The 15,926-nt window shown below is 44.3% G+C and overlaps 1 protein-coding gene across 1 annotated transcript in view; it reads left to right on the forward strand.

The window, feature by feature from the left end:
- The window catches only part of SUPT16H (SPT16 homolog, facilitates chromatin remodeling subunit), a 57,385-nt gene that overhangs the window by 14,547 nt on the left and 26,912 nt on the right, over positions 1 to 15,926 (forward strand). Inside the window, exons 4-10 of the mRNA XM_058181036.1 lie at positions 2,306 to 2,458; positions 3,109 to 3,255; positions 7,993 to 8,144; positions 10,283 to 10,455; positions 10,578 to 10,668; positions 10,761 to 10,834; positions 13,366 to 13,478. Coding sequence (XP_058037019.1) covers positions 2,306 to 2,458; positions 3,109 to 3,255; positions 7,993 to 8,144; positions 10,283 to 10,455; positions 10,578 to 10,668; positions 10,761 to 10,834; positions 13,366 to 13,478 — 903 coding nt within the window. The remainder of the gene's footprint in view (positions 1 to 2,305; positions 2,459 to 3,108; positions 3,256 to 7,992; positions 8,145 to 10,282; positions 10,456 to 10,577; positions 10,669 to 10,760; positions 10,835 to 13,365; positions 13,479 to 15,926) is intronic.

Raw genomic sequence — 15,926 nt, forward strand, 5'->3', positions numbered from 1 at the left:
TAAATAAATATCATCCTGGCAGCTCCCCAAGCCAGATAAGGTCTGCGACTGTAAATTCACCCTTGAAAGAGTTTGCTGGATGTGAATGAGAAGAATTCACCATAACTTAATAAAAAGGGTTTTTTGTCGAGACAGGGATTCTGCTTCGTGGTTTGGGGAAGCCTAGGTCAGAATTTAGACTTACGTGTGGTTTCATAGTTGCACCGGGTGTTGCCCCCAACAATCTGGGTCCTTATTTTACTGACCTCAGAAGAATTTAGAGCTGAGTCAGCCTTGAGCCGGTCAGGATCGAACTCCTAGGGGTGGGCAGAGTTTGCTTGCAATGCTGCATTCTAACCACTGCACTGCCACGGTTCCTGTAAGGATATCTGTGTTACACCTGGAATGCACAAGCTTTGGAAAATTTTTGGGGAAATGGTGTGAGGATGGGTCTTTTGTTGTAGGTGTTACGGCTACTTTAGCGACATGCTGGTTATTTTGAAACAATGGAGTGAAGTATTACTACTGCTTTATAATACCCTAGACCTGGAATACGGCAACCAATTTTGGTCCCCATGCTACAAAAAAGAGGTTGGGACCTTGGAAAAAGTTCAGAGAAGAGCAGCTAAGATGATCAAAGGCCTGGAGACTAAAACATGTGAAGAACAGCTGCAGGATTTGGGTTGGGCTAGTCAAAAAAAAAAAAAGAAGAATTAGGGGTGACATGATAGCAGCATTGCAGTTCTTGAGGACTGCCACAAAGAAGAGGGGGGTCAACTTATTCTCCAAAGCACCAGAAGGCAGGACAAGAAACAATGGTTGGAAACGAACCAAAGAGAGAAGCAACTTGGAATTAAGGAGAAACTTCCTATAACAGTGAGGACAATTAACCAGTGGGATAGCTTGCCTCCAGAAATCATGGGTGCTCCATCACTGGATGATTTTAAGAAAAGTCTAGACAGTCACTTGTTTGAAATATTATAAGTTCTCCTGCTTGAGCAGGGGGGGGCTAGACTAGAAGTTCTCCAAGGAACCTTCCTAGCTCACTCATTCTATTACCGTATTTTTCGGAGTATAAGACACACTTTTCCCCCGCTAAAAAGAGGGTGAAAATTTGGGTGTGTCTTATACGCTGAATGTAGCCCCATCCACCCACCGTCCCCCACCCTTTGGCCTCAGCCTCCCAACTATTTACCTCCCTGCAACAAACAGCCAGTTTCAGCTTCAGCACAGCCTGATTAGCACAAGCAGCTGATTGTCGGGTTGAAGGCTTCCCAACCCTCTGCTGTTTCAGGCTACAGGGATTGCCTATTGCTGCGCGGGCCTCTGCTGTTTGCTGCTAGGAGGCAAATTGCTGAGAGACAGATTTTTTTTTTCCTCTTGTGCTGATCAGGCTGTGATGAAAATGAAACTAAAGCAGGCTGTCTGCTGCAAGGAGGCAAATTACTGGGAGGCAGAGGCCGCATAAACAGAGGGATCGAATCAAGATCACGTGAAGTGTTAATACCACTTTATAATGCTTTGGTAAGGCCACACTTGGATTACTGCATTCAGTTTTGGTCGCCACGATGTGGAGATTCTAGAAAGAGTGCAGAGGAGAGCAACAAAGATGATTAGGGGACTGGAGGCTAAAACATATGAACGGTTGCAGGAACTGGGTATGTCTAGTTTAATGAAAAGAAGGACCAGGGGAGACATGATAGCAGTGTTCCAATATCTCAGGGGTTGCCACAAAGAAGAGGGAGTCAAGCTGTTCTCCAAAGAACCGAAGGGCAGAACAAGAAGCAATGGGTGGAAACTAATCAAGGAGAGAAGCAACTTAGAACTAAGGAGAAATTTCCTGACAGTGAGAACAATCAATAAGTGGAACAACTTGCCTCCAGAAGTTGTGAATGCTCCACCACTGGAAGTTTTTAAGAAGATGTTGGATAACCATTTGTCTGTAGTGGTGTAAGGTTTCCTGCTTAAGTAGAGGGTTGGACTAGAAGACCTCCAAGGACCTCCAGAGTCCTTCCAACTCTGTTTATTCTATTCTGTTCTGTTCTATTCTATTCTCCATTCCTTCTATTCTATTCTATTCTATTCTATTCCTTGTTATCCTCCCTCGAAAAGTTAGGTGCGTTTTATAATCCGGAGCGTTTTATACTCCGAAAAATATGGTAGTCGAAGGGGTTTTCCCGGGATGCCAAAAGGGGGCGTGGCATCCCACTCGGTTCCATCCCTGGTGTACTGTGTGGAATAAAATAAGTTTGGAAGGTTGAGGTGGACTTAGAAATCGCTTCTCGCCCAGTTCTGATTTCTTCTGCCCCTCCCCCCCTTGCTCTAGAATGAAAGCAACAAGGCCAATTTTGACAAGATGATTGACGCACTGAAGAACAGCAAGAAAGGCAAGCGCCTTGGGGTCTTCAGCAAAGACAAATTCCCCGGGGAGTTCATGAACAGCTGGAACGACGCTCTCAGCAAGGAAGGCTTTGAGAAGGTGAGAAGAACAGACACTCGGGGTGACAGACTTCTCCAGCTCTGGGAATATGGGGCTTTGACCAGTAGTGAAATGTAAAATTTGTTACTACCAGTTCTGTGGGCGTGGCTTGGTGGGGTCATGTGACTGGGTAGGTGTGACCAACTTTTTTTTTTAAACTTTTAAAAGCATTTTTTTCTATAACCTCTTCGGCCGAAGTGGTTGTTAAAAAAATGCTTTTTAAAGGCTCTGACTATCCCAGCTGAGTTGCCTGATCGTCAGAGGCTTTTGTTTTCTTTTAAAAGCTTTTTTTTTTGCCTTTAAAAGAAAAAAAAAAGCCTCTGATGATCAGGCAACTCAGCTGGGATCGTCGGAGCCTTTTAAAAGCATTTTTTTACAACCTCTTCGGCCAAAGAGGTCATCAGTGGCTTTTTTTTTTTAAAAAAACTTTTAAAAGCATTTTTTCGGCCGAAGAAAAAATGCTTTTAAAAGTTTTTAAAAAAAACCTCTGGTGATCGCGCGGCTCAGCTGGGCATGGGGGGTGGCAGGGATTTTTGCTACCGGTTCTCCGAACTACCCGCCGCCATCGCTACCGGATCGAGCGATTTGGTCCGAACCGGGAGCATTTCACCTCTGGTCTTGACTCACCTTCCCCTATAACTCTGCTGCAGGGGGACATCAGTGCCGTGGTGGCCTACACCATGGCGGTGAAAGAGGATGGGGAACTCGGCCTGATGCGAAAAGCAGCTGCCATCACTTCCGAGGTCTTCACCAAGTTCTTGAAGGAACGAGTCATGGAGATTGTGGACGCTGACGAGGTAAGGGGAGAAATCTGGTCACTAAATGGCTTCCGGGTGAAACTGAAAAGTTTCTGAAACTGAAAAGGCTTTCTGAAAAGTGGGAGAGCATCCTTTTACATTTTAGGAAGGTCATTTTCCCCCCTTGGATCTAAGCATTGTTCTTTAGCTGTTTTCCCACATGCAGTAATGGCCAAAATTGTGGAAACCTTTTAGAAAAAGTGTATTTTCTAAAACGAGCTAATAACACCACTTTTTTGGGGGGGGAGTAGTACCATCAAATTATATATCAATGGAAAGAGAATTTAACCAAGAATGTAATGCAATAACTTTTATGAAGGATTTGCTATTAGAATAGCAGTTATAATATAAAGAAGAAAAGTAAAACACGTAGAAACAACGAGATATACAAAAATTATCACCGTGTCAGTTAATAGTTGGGTAACCTTTAGCATAGGGAGGCGGTGAGTCGGTGGCTAAGATGCTGACCTTGTGGATCAAAAGGTCAGCAGTTCAGCGGTTCGAATCCCTAGTGCCTTGTAACGAGGTGAGGTCCCATTACTTGTCCCAGCTTCTGCCAACCTAGCAGTTCGAAAGCACGTAAAAAATGCAAATAGAAAAATAGGGACTTTGGTGGGAAGGTAACAGCGTTCCGTGCGCCTTTGGCGTTGAGTCATGCCGGCCACATGACCACCGAGACGTCGTCGGACAGCGCTGGCTCTTCGGCTTTGAAATGGAGATGAACACCGCCCCCTAGAGTTGGGAACAACTAGCACATATGTGCGAGGGGAACCTTTACGGCCTAAAACGTCTTCCCATGGACCTCACAATGTCTTCCCATGGAGTGAACCAAGTCTTTTAGTTCTGCAGCTGTTATAATGTGAAACCAAGATTGAATGAGTGCTTCTATTAACTGGGTTTTATTGCTGGGTCGCTTCTGACTAACAAGTTTCTTTAGTCAGCTCCGTAGATTTTCAATTGGGTTAAGGTCTGCACTATTCCCAGGCCATTCCAGCAGTGGAATATGATTATCTTGAAACTCCCCCCCCAAAAAAAGTGGTGTTATTAGCCATCGTACCTCAAAAATATACTTTTCCCAAAAGGTTTCCACAATTTTGGCCACTACTGTAGTATGACCATCAACTAGCAATAGCACTTAACACTTAGAAATAAATACAGTTTCATAGTGCTTTACAGCACTCTGAGTGGCTTACAGAGTCAGCGTATTGCCTCCAACCACCCCCACCCCATCCACAATCTGGGTCTTCATTTTTATCGACCTCAGAAGGATGGAAAGCTGAGTTCAACCTTGAGCCAGTCAGGATCTAACTTGGCCGTGAGCAGAGTCAGTCTGCAATACTGCTGTCTGCCTAATGGAGATTCTCAGTCATCCAGGCCATGGTTGTCCCAAAGGTGTTTTTTTTCCAAGGGGCAACTGGACTCTCTGCTTTCTCTTTTTGAAGACGTTTCGCTTCTCATCCAAGAAGCTTCTTCAGGTCTGATTGGATGGTGGGGTGTTGTGACCCAGCCCCAAGTAGGTAGTAATAAACTTAGTCCGTGGAAAAACCAAACTTTATTCGAACAGTTGGGAATTACTTCCTTCCCAGCGTCGTTTCAACTCAAAGTAAAACAAATGCCTCCCAACACAAATTCCTCAGTTATCTCACAAACCTTAGTCCAATTAGGCAAACTGCCAAAGGCCCTTCCTGACAAACGTCTAGAAGCCACAAAAACAAAGACGTATACGAAGCAGAAGATGAAGCAGAAGACGCAGCTACAACGTTGTTTTCTGGCAAAGGCCAAACACCAGTGCTGGTCTGTTTTAAGCCTGATTGATTGATTGATTGATTGATTGATTGATTGATTCAATTTCTATACCGCCCTTCTCCCAAAGGACTCAGGGTGGTTTACAGCCAAAGTAAAAATAATTACTACAATTTTTAAAACCAGTTTAAAAGGAAAATTTAGAGTTGGTTGAAGACTTAAAACCAATAAAACCCCATTATTAAAATCCCATTAGGCCAGTCCTGCATAATGAAACAGAAATGTTTTCAGCTCACGTCGAAAGGTCCGAAGATCAGGGAGTTGGCGGATACCTAGTGGTAGCTTGTTCCAGACGGTTGGTGCCCCCACAGAGAAGGCCCTCCCCCTGGGAGGGGCCAATCACCTCTTGGCCCTACTCCCGAGTTTTTCTCTTTGCTTGAGCTGCTCTTGCCTTCTGGGAGCTCTTCTCATGCGTGCCTTAGGAACAGGCTCCTCCTGTTCCTCTGCCTCACTACTATCAGTCTCTGGAGGCTCTGGAGTCCACACCTCACTTCCCGATGGCCCTGGCCTCACCTCAGCCTCATCACAGTCAGACTCTGTTGCCAGCTCTGTAAGCTGCTGACGGACCACAACAGTGGGGAATGGAAGGATTTATACTCCTTGTAGACAGCTGGTTATTTGCGGGCTATCGGGGATGAGTCTTGTGTGTCTTCCCCTCAAACTGAAGTTCAGATGGTTCCGGTAGTTTGGAATTTTTCTGGAAATCCTGTCTGCACCTGTTTTCCAACAGAGAAGATCCTTCCATTCCCATCATCCAGCTCAGAGCTGAAGAAGCTGCTTGGGTGAGAAGCAAAACGTCTTCAAAGAAAAACCAGAAAGTCCAGTTGCCTTTCCACGGTGGCACAGTGGTTAGCATGCAGTACTGCAGGCTACTTCTGCTGCCTGCCGGCTGCCTGCAATTTGACAGTTCAGATCTCACCAGGCTCAAGGTTGAATTAGCCTTCCATCCTTCCGAGGTCGATAAAAATAAAGACCCAAATTGTTGGGGGCAATATGCTGACTCTTTCTAAGCGGTTTAGAGAGGGTTGTAAAGCGGTATATAAGTCTTAAGTGTTAATGCTATTGCTATTGCCTCTTGAACTAAGCACTTTTGGGATATCTTCTAAGAACTGTGCCACCATAGCTCCCGGGTGGATTAGTTTATCCTTCTGCTTCCTTCTCCTTTCTCAGATTGGGCCCGATGCCATGGCAGTGTTTCATCCTTACATATCCTGGTTCTTTAAACCTGGGATCTCCTACTGGGGCATCATGGCTGTCCTGATTTTTTCCCAACAGGGGTAATAAAATTACACAGGACTGTTTTAAGGGGCAAGAGAAAGAGTTGGTATTTTTTAAGATTGGATGCTCTCTGAATTGCTATGCCCATCTCACAAATATTGGCCAAAAGTCAGAGAGTTCTGCAGATCAGTCTTCCCCTAATTTAGTGGGTACGTCACAGCCTCTGCCTAGCAGCCCCTTCTTCAAGTATAATTTACGGGGGGGGCGGCAGCTTTTCCTCCAATGTATCAACAGTATCAGCAGTTCTAGCTCTAGGTTTTAGCATATCTCAAGACTTGAGATGGACAGCTAACATCAAAAACGTCATCAAAAAAGCTCAGCAAAGAATGTTCTTTCTGCGCCAGCTCAGGAAGCTCAAATTGCCCAAAGAGCTGCTGATACAGGTCTACAGAGGAATGATTGAGTCTGTCATCTGCACCTCTATAACTGTATGGTTTGGTTCTGCAATCCAACAAGACAGACACAGACTTCAGAGGATCATTAGAACTGCAGAAAAAACAATGGCTACCAGCCTGCCTTCATTGAGGATCTGTATACTGCAGGAGCCAAAAAGAGGGCTGTGAAAATATTTACAGACCCCTCACATCCTGGACATCAATTGTTTCAACTTCTACTCTCAAAACAATGCTATAGGGCACTACACACCAGAACAACTAGACACAAGGACAGTTTTTTCCCCAAATGCCATCACTCTGCTTAACAATTAATTCCCACAACACTGTCAAATAATTTACTAAGACTGTATTACTGTTATTCTTCTCTTCCTTACTAGTATCGATCTCTTTCCACTTATTACTATAACCATGTTTCTTGTATCTTTCAATTTATATTGTTTTTATTTGTTCTCTAGTACAATTTGATAAGTGTTCTGACCTAGGCTTCTTGAGTCAGTAAAACACACGAGTAGTCCCAAAAACCTCTTTTATTGCAACAAAATGAATTCTGTTCATTTACAGATGAGTCCCATATAGTTGTAATGAGTCCTTCGGGATAAGGCTGATAATCATCCACCTTTATCTCCCTTGATACGCTGCCAAAGACCTAATTGGTAAAGCCACACCGAGTCCAGAATCAAACAGAGCTTCAGACTTTAAACTGAACAGAATTAACAACGTTGCTTCCTGCAAGGGCTCCTCTTTTAAGTCTTATGGGAGGGGCCAGTCATCTCCAAGTCTTACTCCTGAGTCGTCCCTTTTGTTTCAACTGTTCTTGCTTTCTGGCAGTGCATGCACGCACTGGGAACAGGCTTCCCCCTGTTCCTCTGCCTCGCTGAGGTCCGACTCTAGAGGCTCCAGAGACAGCACGTACCTCCCAGATGACCCTTTCTCTGTCTCCGATGCCGAGCCCTCATCCGAGCCTTCCCCAGACTCCAGGACTGGCCCATGTTCCTCCCTAACCTTCTCACTGTCCAACTTGGCAGGCCGCTGGCAGACCACAACAGATAGCTGATTAGTAACCTTGACTATCACTAAGTGTTGTATCTTTTTATTCTCAATGAATGTATTTTATTCTCCTTATGCACACTGAGAGCATATACACCAAAGACAAATTCCTGGTGTGTCCAATCACACTTGGCCAATAAAGAATTCTATTCTGTTCTGTTCTGTTCTGTTCTATTCTGTGTTTGATGTCCTCCCACTTGTCATCACCTGGCAGAAAGTACGGCACAGCAAGCTGGCCGAGTCTGTCGAGAAGGCCATCGAAGAGAAGAAATATCTCTCTGGAGCTGACCCTTCCACGGTGGAGATGTGCTATCCCCCAATTATTCAAAGTGGAGGAACTTACAATCTCAAGTTCAGTGTTGTCAGGTAGGCAAATGTGTGTAAGAATTTGTTTTTCCTTAGGAGTTCGAGGGGTAAAGGTCGAGGGGTAAATGACGTTTCTGGAATTTAACCCCTCACGGCTTCTGCATGAAATCATGTGCAAACAGGTTTAGAATAACAGAATTAACAGAGTTGGAAGGGACCTTGGAGGTCTTCTAGTCCGACCCCCCCCTGCTCAAGCAGGAGATCCGGTACCATTTCAGACAAATAGTTGTCTGGTCTCTTTTTGAGAGCCCGTCGTAAATGGAGCACTTATCGCTGTGGTTTGTCAGTGGTTTGTAACCAACCATTAACGAGTCCTGGTTTGCCATGAAAATAAATCCTGTTTACAAATACAATGTGCATAATCATAATCAGAGGAATTACACAGTCCAAATTCCTCTTCCACACAGAATGGGGAGACAGAACATAGAAATGATTATTATAACATGCATAATTATAATGGGAAGTTATTATGCAGTCCATATTCCTCTTCCACACAGAATGGGAAGACGGAACATAGAAATTATAAATATAATGTCCATAATTATAATAGGAGTAATTCTACAGTCCATATTCCTCTTCCACACAGAATCTAGAAGACGGAACATAGAAATTATAAATATTTTCATTGAGTTGGCTTTTATTTACTCGTGCCGTGTTTCCATTTGCTCCTTCTAGAAATGTCTGTGGAGATTCTCAGTCATCCAGGTCATAGTTTTTCAAGTGGCAACTGGACTTTCTGTTTTCACTTTGAAGACATTTTGCTTCTCACCCAAGAAGCTTCTTCAGTTCTGACGGGTGACAAACCATGCTGACGGATCAGAACTGAAGAAGCTCCTTGGATCAGAAGCGAAACATCTTCAAGGAAAAACAAAAGCCCAGTTTCCTCTTGAAAAACCATCTTTGGGATATCCATGACCTGGATGACTAAGAATCTCCATAGACATTTGTGGAAGGAGCAAAGTGGAAATATGGCATGAGTAAATAAAAGCCAACCCAATGAAAATATTTATAATTTCTACAGTAGTGGCCAAAATTTTGAGAAAAAGGTGTATTTTTGAGATTTGATAATGGCTAATAACACCACTTTTTTAGGGAGGGGAGTTTCAAGATAATCCTATTCCGCTGCTGGAATGGCCTGGGAACAGTCCAGACCTTAAACCAATTGAAAATCAACGGAGCCAACTAAAGAAACTTGTTAGTCAGAAGCGACCCAGCAATAAAACCCAGTTAGGAGAAGCAATCATTCAATCTTGGTTTCACATTATAAGAGCTGCAGAACTTAAGGACTTGGTTCAATTCATGGGAAGACATTGTAAGGCCGTAATTGTGTATCTCATTTTTTTCTACGTCTTTCACTGTTCTTCTTTATACCATTATTCTAATAGCAAATGTAATAGCAAATGTGCGAGTGGACCCTTTTCCTTTACTCTCTCTCAAAAAAAAGTGGTATTATTAGCTAGGTTTAGAAAATACACTTTTCCCAGAAGGTTTCCACAATTTTGGCCACTATTGTGTCTTCTGTCTTGAAAAAGCACCTTCAGGTTTGCTCCTTCTAAGAAATTCCAAGAGCAACTTAAATCGTCAGAAGGAGATATTTGATGGCATAAGTCACCAGAAAGGTTAGTAAAAATGTTTAAGGATAAATCAGCTAAATGTTGGAAATGTTTGCACTTGCCGGGATCATATTATCATATGTGGTGGTCTTGTATAAAAGCAAAAAATCATTGGATTAGAATGCAGACATGGTTAGCGGAAATGTTATAGCAGTATATAGAACGAAAACCAGAGATTTTTCCATTGGATATTTTACCAGAGAGATATAGTAAAGAAGATAAGTATTTAATTATACACATAATAACAGCAGCAAGAATTATATTTGCACAAAATTGGAAGGTAGAAAAAAATCCCCTCAGAAGGTGAAGTAATAAAGATTATAGATTGCGCAGAAATGAACAGATTAACATTAAGAATAAAAGATAAAGAGGAATCGGCATATTTCAAGTCATGGGGACAATTTTATGTATAGTTGGAAAAGAAACATGAATAAAAGATGACAGATTAATATTTTTTAAAAAAAAAACCGTTCAAATGCTGTGCCGGGGGTCCCGTTTCTAACCTTTGGCCTCTCTGCCCCTCAGCGAGAAGAGCTACATGCACTTTGGGACCGTCACTTGTGCCATGGGCATACGTTACAAATCGTACTGCTCCAATCTGGTGCGCACCCTCATGGTGGACCCGCCTCAGGAAACCCAGGACAACTACGCCTTCCTGCTGCAGCTTCAGGAGGAGATGCTGAAGGAATTGCGGCACGGTGAGTGGGAAAAGAGCTGGAGCCCCGTGGATGGCCCCCACACGTCTCGCCAAAAAGAGCCGTCGCTCCTCTGAGGCTGGATCCGCCTTCCGTGCCTCTGATCTGCTTCCCGTTGGCATTAGGTGTAAAGCTGTGCGAGGTCTACGCCGCTGTCATGGATATGGTGAAGAAGCAGAAGCCGGAACTCTTAAGCAAAATCACCAAGAACTTGGGGTAACCAGCTTTTTTCCCTCCCGAGGAACTTCAGAGAAGTTAAGCTCCGATGTAAACGTCCTTAGGAGGACTCATTCTTTCTTCTTCCCTAGGTTTGCCATGGGCATTGAGTTCCGAGAGGGATCCCTCGTCATCAATAGCAAAAACCAGTACCGCCTCAAGAAAGGTGAGACTTGGGTAGACGGGTCCTGTGAAGTGACGGGCGCGGGTCCCGTACCCTCGATTCAATCCATCCATCGGAATAGAGCTGGAAGGCACCTTGGAAGTCTTCTAGTCCAACCCCTTGCTCAAGCAGGAGATACTATATCTGTGATGGCAAACCTATGGCAGGCGTGCCACAGGTGGCGCGCGTAGGCATATTAATGGGCACACCAGCTCAGCTCCGGCGCACATGTGCGTGCCAGCCAGCTGATATTCGGGCCTTCTGGGCCCACCAGAAGTAGGGAAACAGGCTGTTTCCTGCCTCCGGAGGGCCTGTGGTGGGTGGGGAAGGCCCGTTTTTCTTTCTCACCTGGCTCCAGATCCTCTCTATGCAGGGTGAAAACAGCCTCTGGAGGTCCAAAACGGCCCATTTCCCAACTTCCAGTTGGACAGGAAGTGACGTTCTTTGCTGTCCCCAGTCTCCAGAGACTCCTAGAGAGGCCTCCAGAGGGCCTCCGAGGAGTTGGGGAAGGCTGTTTTCACCGTCCCTAGATGCATAGAGAGGATCTGGAGCCAGGTGAGAAAGAAAAACGGGCCTACCAGGCCATCATGTGCCAGGAGAGGGGGGTTGTGCACACATGCGCAGGGCGGGGCACATAGAATTATGGGTATGGGCACATGCACACACGAACTTTCTCCCCCCCCCCCCCCCATCGTGGCACACAATGGCAAAAAGATTAGCCATCACCGGGTATATGCTTAATTTTTTTTATTTCTATCTATCTTATCTATCTATCATCTATCTATCTATCTAATCTATCTTATTTATCTATCTATCTTATCTATCTATGTATCTATGTATCTACCTACCTACCTACCTACCTTGTTTCCCTGAAAATAAGACCCAACCGGCAAATAAGTCCTAGCATGATTTTTCAGGATGCTCGTAATATAAGCCCTACCCCCAAAATAAGCCCCAGTTAAGATTGTCAGCCAGATGGATGCATTTAATACCGTATTTCCCCAAAAATAATACTTAGCCAGAAAATAAGCCCTTTTGGAGCAAAAATTAATATAAGACCTTTTGACTCCAATCCAGGGGCTCTCAGGCAGTCGCTGTCACAGCAAACTATTTTGTACCAAATTTGTGTTTTTGCTGATAAAGAAATAAAGGGAGACTAGTATAGATCTATTTCAGGCTTTTTAGCTCTCATCAGCTAGCCATACCCTTACTCAGATTGGGCTGCCTGCATATTAGGCAGTTGTATTAACCTCTGAGCCACAAGTTCTCCTCCTTTGATCAGCTGAGCCAGGGGAGAGATTGTTTTTCTGTCAAAGTACCTGGTCTGCACCAATATGGGAGGGAGCATGTGTGTGTTTGTGTATCTGTGTGTGTGTAATTTGTGTATGTATGTATGTATGTATATATGTATGTATGTCTGTCTGTCTTCGGTTATTCGGGTTTTCTCCCACGTAAAATTGGAAGTGTCTTGGCAAAAGTGTGTTTTACGCGGGAGAAAACCCGAATAACTGAAGACTTACATACAAACACCCGCGAAAACTTCAGAAAACATATATATATGTATATATATATATATGTAGGTCTTTGGTTGTTCGGATTTTCTCCGGTGTAAAATTGGAAGTGTGTTAGCAATGTTTCGACGAAGTCTCATTCGTCATCTTCAGGCTGGTGTTTACTGCTTCGTGCTTCTAGGAGCAATGTGTGATCGCAGCTGTTTCTTCCTTTTAACTGCTAGTGGGGGTTTGAACTGATTGGTTGGGAGTTTGGCCAAACAGAACACACTCCCATCCAATCAGAGCACAGCCATCCCCACCATCCAATCAGAGCACAGCCAAACCCCCCGACCAATCAGAACACACCTCTACCCAATCAGAACACAGCCAAGCTCCCAACCAATCAGTTCAAACCCCCACTAGCAGTTAAAAGGAAGAAACAGCTGCGATCACACATTGCTCCTAGAAGCACGAAGCAGTAAACACCAGCCTGAAGATGACGAATGAGACTTCATCAAAATGTCGCCAAGACACTTCCAATTTTACATGGGAGAAAACCCGAACAACCAAAGACCTACATACAAACACCCGTGAAAACCTCAGAAAACATATATATATATATATATATATATATATATATATATATATATATATATATATATATATATATATATTTACACACACACATACACACACACACACACACACACACACACACACACATACACACATATATGTACACATATACACACATATATACATACACAGATGGATGGATAGATAGACAGACAGACATAGACATATACTTGTATAGACATAGCCATATTCACGTTTATGTAGTGCATATTGGAGATGGTGACCTTTTGAGAGCTGTATGCAACAAAATTTCATTTTAACGTGTGCCGAATAGTGTACATTCAAAGTGACCATAAAGTTACTCTAAGGAGCTTTAAGTCACGTACACCTTTGTGGTGGGTAGGGAGTCTGGCGTCCCCTTTTAGGTAGCTTGTTGACTGATGAAGCTGTGTTCTCTCCGCCCAGGGATGGTGTTCAGTCTCAACGTTGGCCTCTCTGACTTGCCCAACCGGGAGGGGAAGAAACCTGAGGAGAAAACCTATGCCCTGTTCATCGGGGACACTGTGTTGGTGGAAGAGGTGGGTGCAAGGGCAGCGAGTACTGAGGGGAAGATGTGACCGGTTGTTGCTGCTGCTGTTGTTAGCTGCGAAGTCGTGTCCGACCCATCGCGATCCCATGGATAACTTTCCTCCAGACCTTCCTGTCCTCTACTTTTCTCCGGAGACCATTTAAGTTCACTCTGAGTGCTTCGGTGACTCCATCCAACTACCTCGTTCTCTGTTGTCCGATTCTTCTTTTGCCCTCAATCTTTCCCAGTATTATAGGTTCTTCTCCAGTGAGTCCTTCCTTCTCATTAGGTGGCCAAAGTACCGTATTTCCCTGAAAATAAGACCTAATCAGAAAATAAGTCCTAGCGTGATTTCTCAGAATGCTCGTAATATAAACCCTACCCCCAAAATAAGCCCCAGTTTAAGATTGTTAGCCAGATGGATACATTTAGTACCGTAAAGGTAAAGGTTCCCCTCGCACATACGTGCTAGTCATTGCTGACTCTAGGGGGCGGTGCTCATCTCCATTTCAAAGCTGAAGGGCCAGCGCTGTCCGAAGACACCTCCGTGGTCATGTGGCCGGCATGACTCAACGCCAAAGGCGCACGGAACGCTGTTACCTTCCCACCAAAGGTGGTCCCTATTTTTTTCTACTTGCATTTTTAGATGCTTTCGAAACTGCTAGGTTGGCAGAAGCTGGGACAAGTAACAGGAGCTCACCCCATTACGCTGCACGTCCTAGCCCCTGAGCCACCGTGTCCCTATTTAGTATTTAGTACCGTATTTCCCCCAAAATAAGACCTACCCAGAAAATAAGCCCTAATTCGCCTTTTGGAGCAAAAATTAATATAAGACCTGGTCTTATTTTTGGGGAAACACAGTATTTCGGTTTCATCTTCAGGATCTGTCCTTCTAAAGAGCAGTCAGGGTTGATCTCCTCTAGGACCGACCGGTTTGACCGCCTTGCAGTCCAAGGGACTCGCAGGAGTCTTCTCCAGCACCAGAGTTCAAAGGCCTCGATTCTTTGGCGCTCAGCCTTTTCTATGGTCCAACTTTCACAGCCATATATTGCAACTGGGAAAACCATGGCTTTGACTATACACACTTTTGTTGGCAAGGTGATGAAAGCAGGCAAAAAGTTTTGGAAAGTTTTGGCTTTGTTTCCCATGAAGGGATTTCTTCGTCTCTTCGGTTGATAGTCTGCCCTGCAAAGACAGCCATTCCTCTACTGTTAAAGCCGAGGTTCAGGGACACTTTCACACATTCCCTTATTCCATATATTCCACACACAGGTAGTCCTCCACTTACAAGAATTGGCTTAGTGACTGTTTGAAGTTACAACGGCGCGGGGGGGGGAAGGGACTTTATATCCGGTTTTCATGCTCACGACTGTTGCAGGTTACGTGATCAACGTTCGGATGCTTGGCAACTATATTTATGATGGTTGCCATGCAGAGGGTGGCTTTCAGCAGGTTCTGACAAGTTCTGGAGAAACCAGTAGCAGAAATTTTGAGTAGTTCGGAGAACCAGTAGTAACTGGCCCCACCCCCATCTATGCTCTGCCTCCCGAGTCCCAGCTAATCAGGAGGAAATGGAGATTTTGCAGTAACCTTCCCCTGCCACACCCACCAAGCCACACCCACAGAACCGGTAGTAAAACATTTTGAAACCCACCACTGTTGCCATGTCCCTCGGGTCATGTAAACCCCCTTTTGAGAACTTCTGACGAGCAAAATCGACGTGGAAGCCAGATTCATGTAACAATGGTGTTACGAACATAACCGCAGTGATTCACTTAGCAACTGTGAGCAGACAGGTCATAAAAGGCGGCAAAATTCACTGGTCTGTCTCACTTAGCAACAGAACTTTTGGGCTCAAGTGTGGTCATAAATCGAGGACTACCTGTAAGCCATCTGGAATATTGTTTTAATCACCAACGCAGAGTTTTTTTTTTTTCCCAGCAGATAAATTCCCAGTGTGGCCAGAGAGAGAAATATCTGCCCCCATTTAGGACCGAACTCACAGCCTCCTGATTGTGAGGCAAGAGCTGCACCTCTAGGCCACCACATCACTATTTGACATATTTTTTATTGAGTTCTAATATTACTTTCTGAGTGTTAAGAGGAAGGAAGAAAAGTCAGAAACTAGTCTTTGAGATTTCGGGGGAATCGAAGGCAGATTGTCCCCTTTTGTTGTGACCCGGGCCCAAGTAGGTAGTAGTAAATGCAATCAGTTCAAAAACAAACAGACTTTATTAGAACAGCTGAGAATTAACTCATTCTCAGCGTCGTCCAAACTAAAAGCAAATTCTTCGTAATACAATTCTTAAGTCTTATCACCAACCTTGGTCTAATTAGGCAAACCGCTAAAGGTTTTTCTTGGCAAAAGTTCAAAAGCAGAAGACGCTGACAAGAAATAAATGCAGCAAGACAAGGAGCAAGTCTATCAACGTTGTTTTCCAACAAAGTGCCCAAACGC

The sequence above is a fragment of the Ahaetulla prasina genome, chromosome 4, assembly GCF_028640845.1.
Source record: "Ahaetulla prasina isolate Xishuangbanna chromosome 4, ASM2864084v1, whole genome shotgun sequence".
Lineage (NCBI taxonomy): Eukaryota > Metazoa > Chordata > Lepidosauria > Squamata > Colubridae > Ahaetulla > Ahaetulla prasina.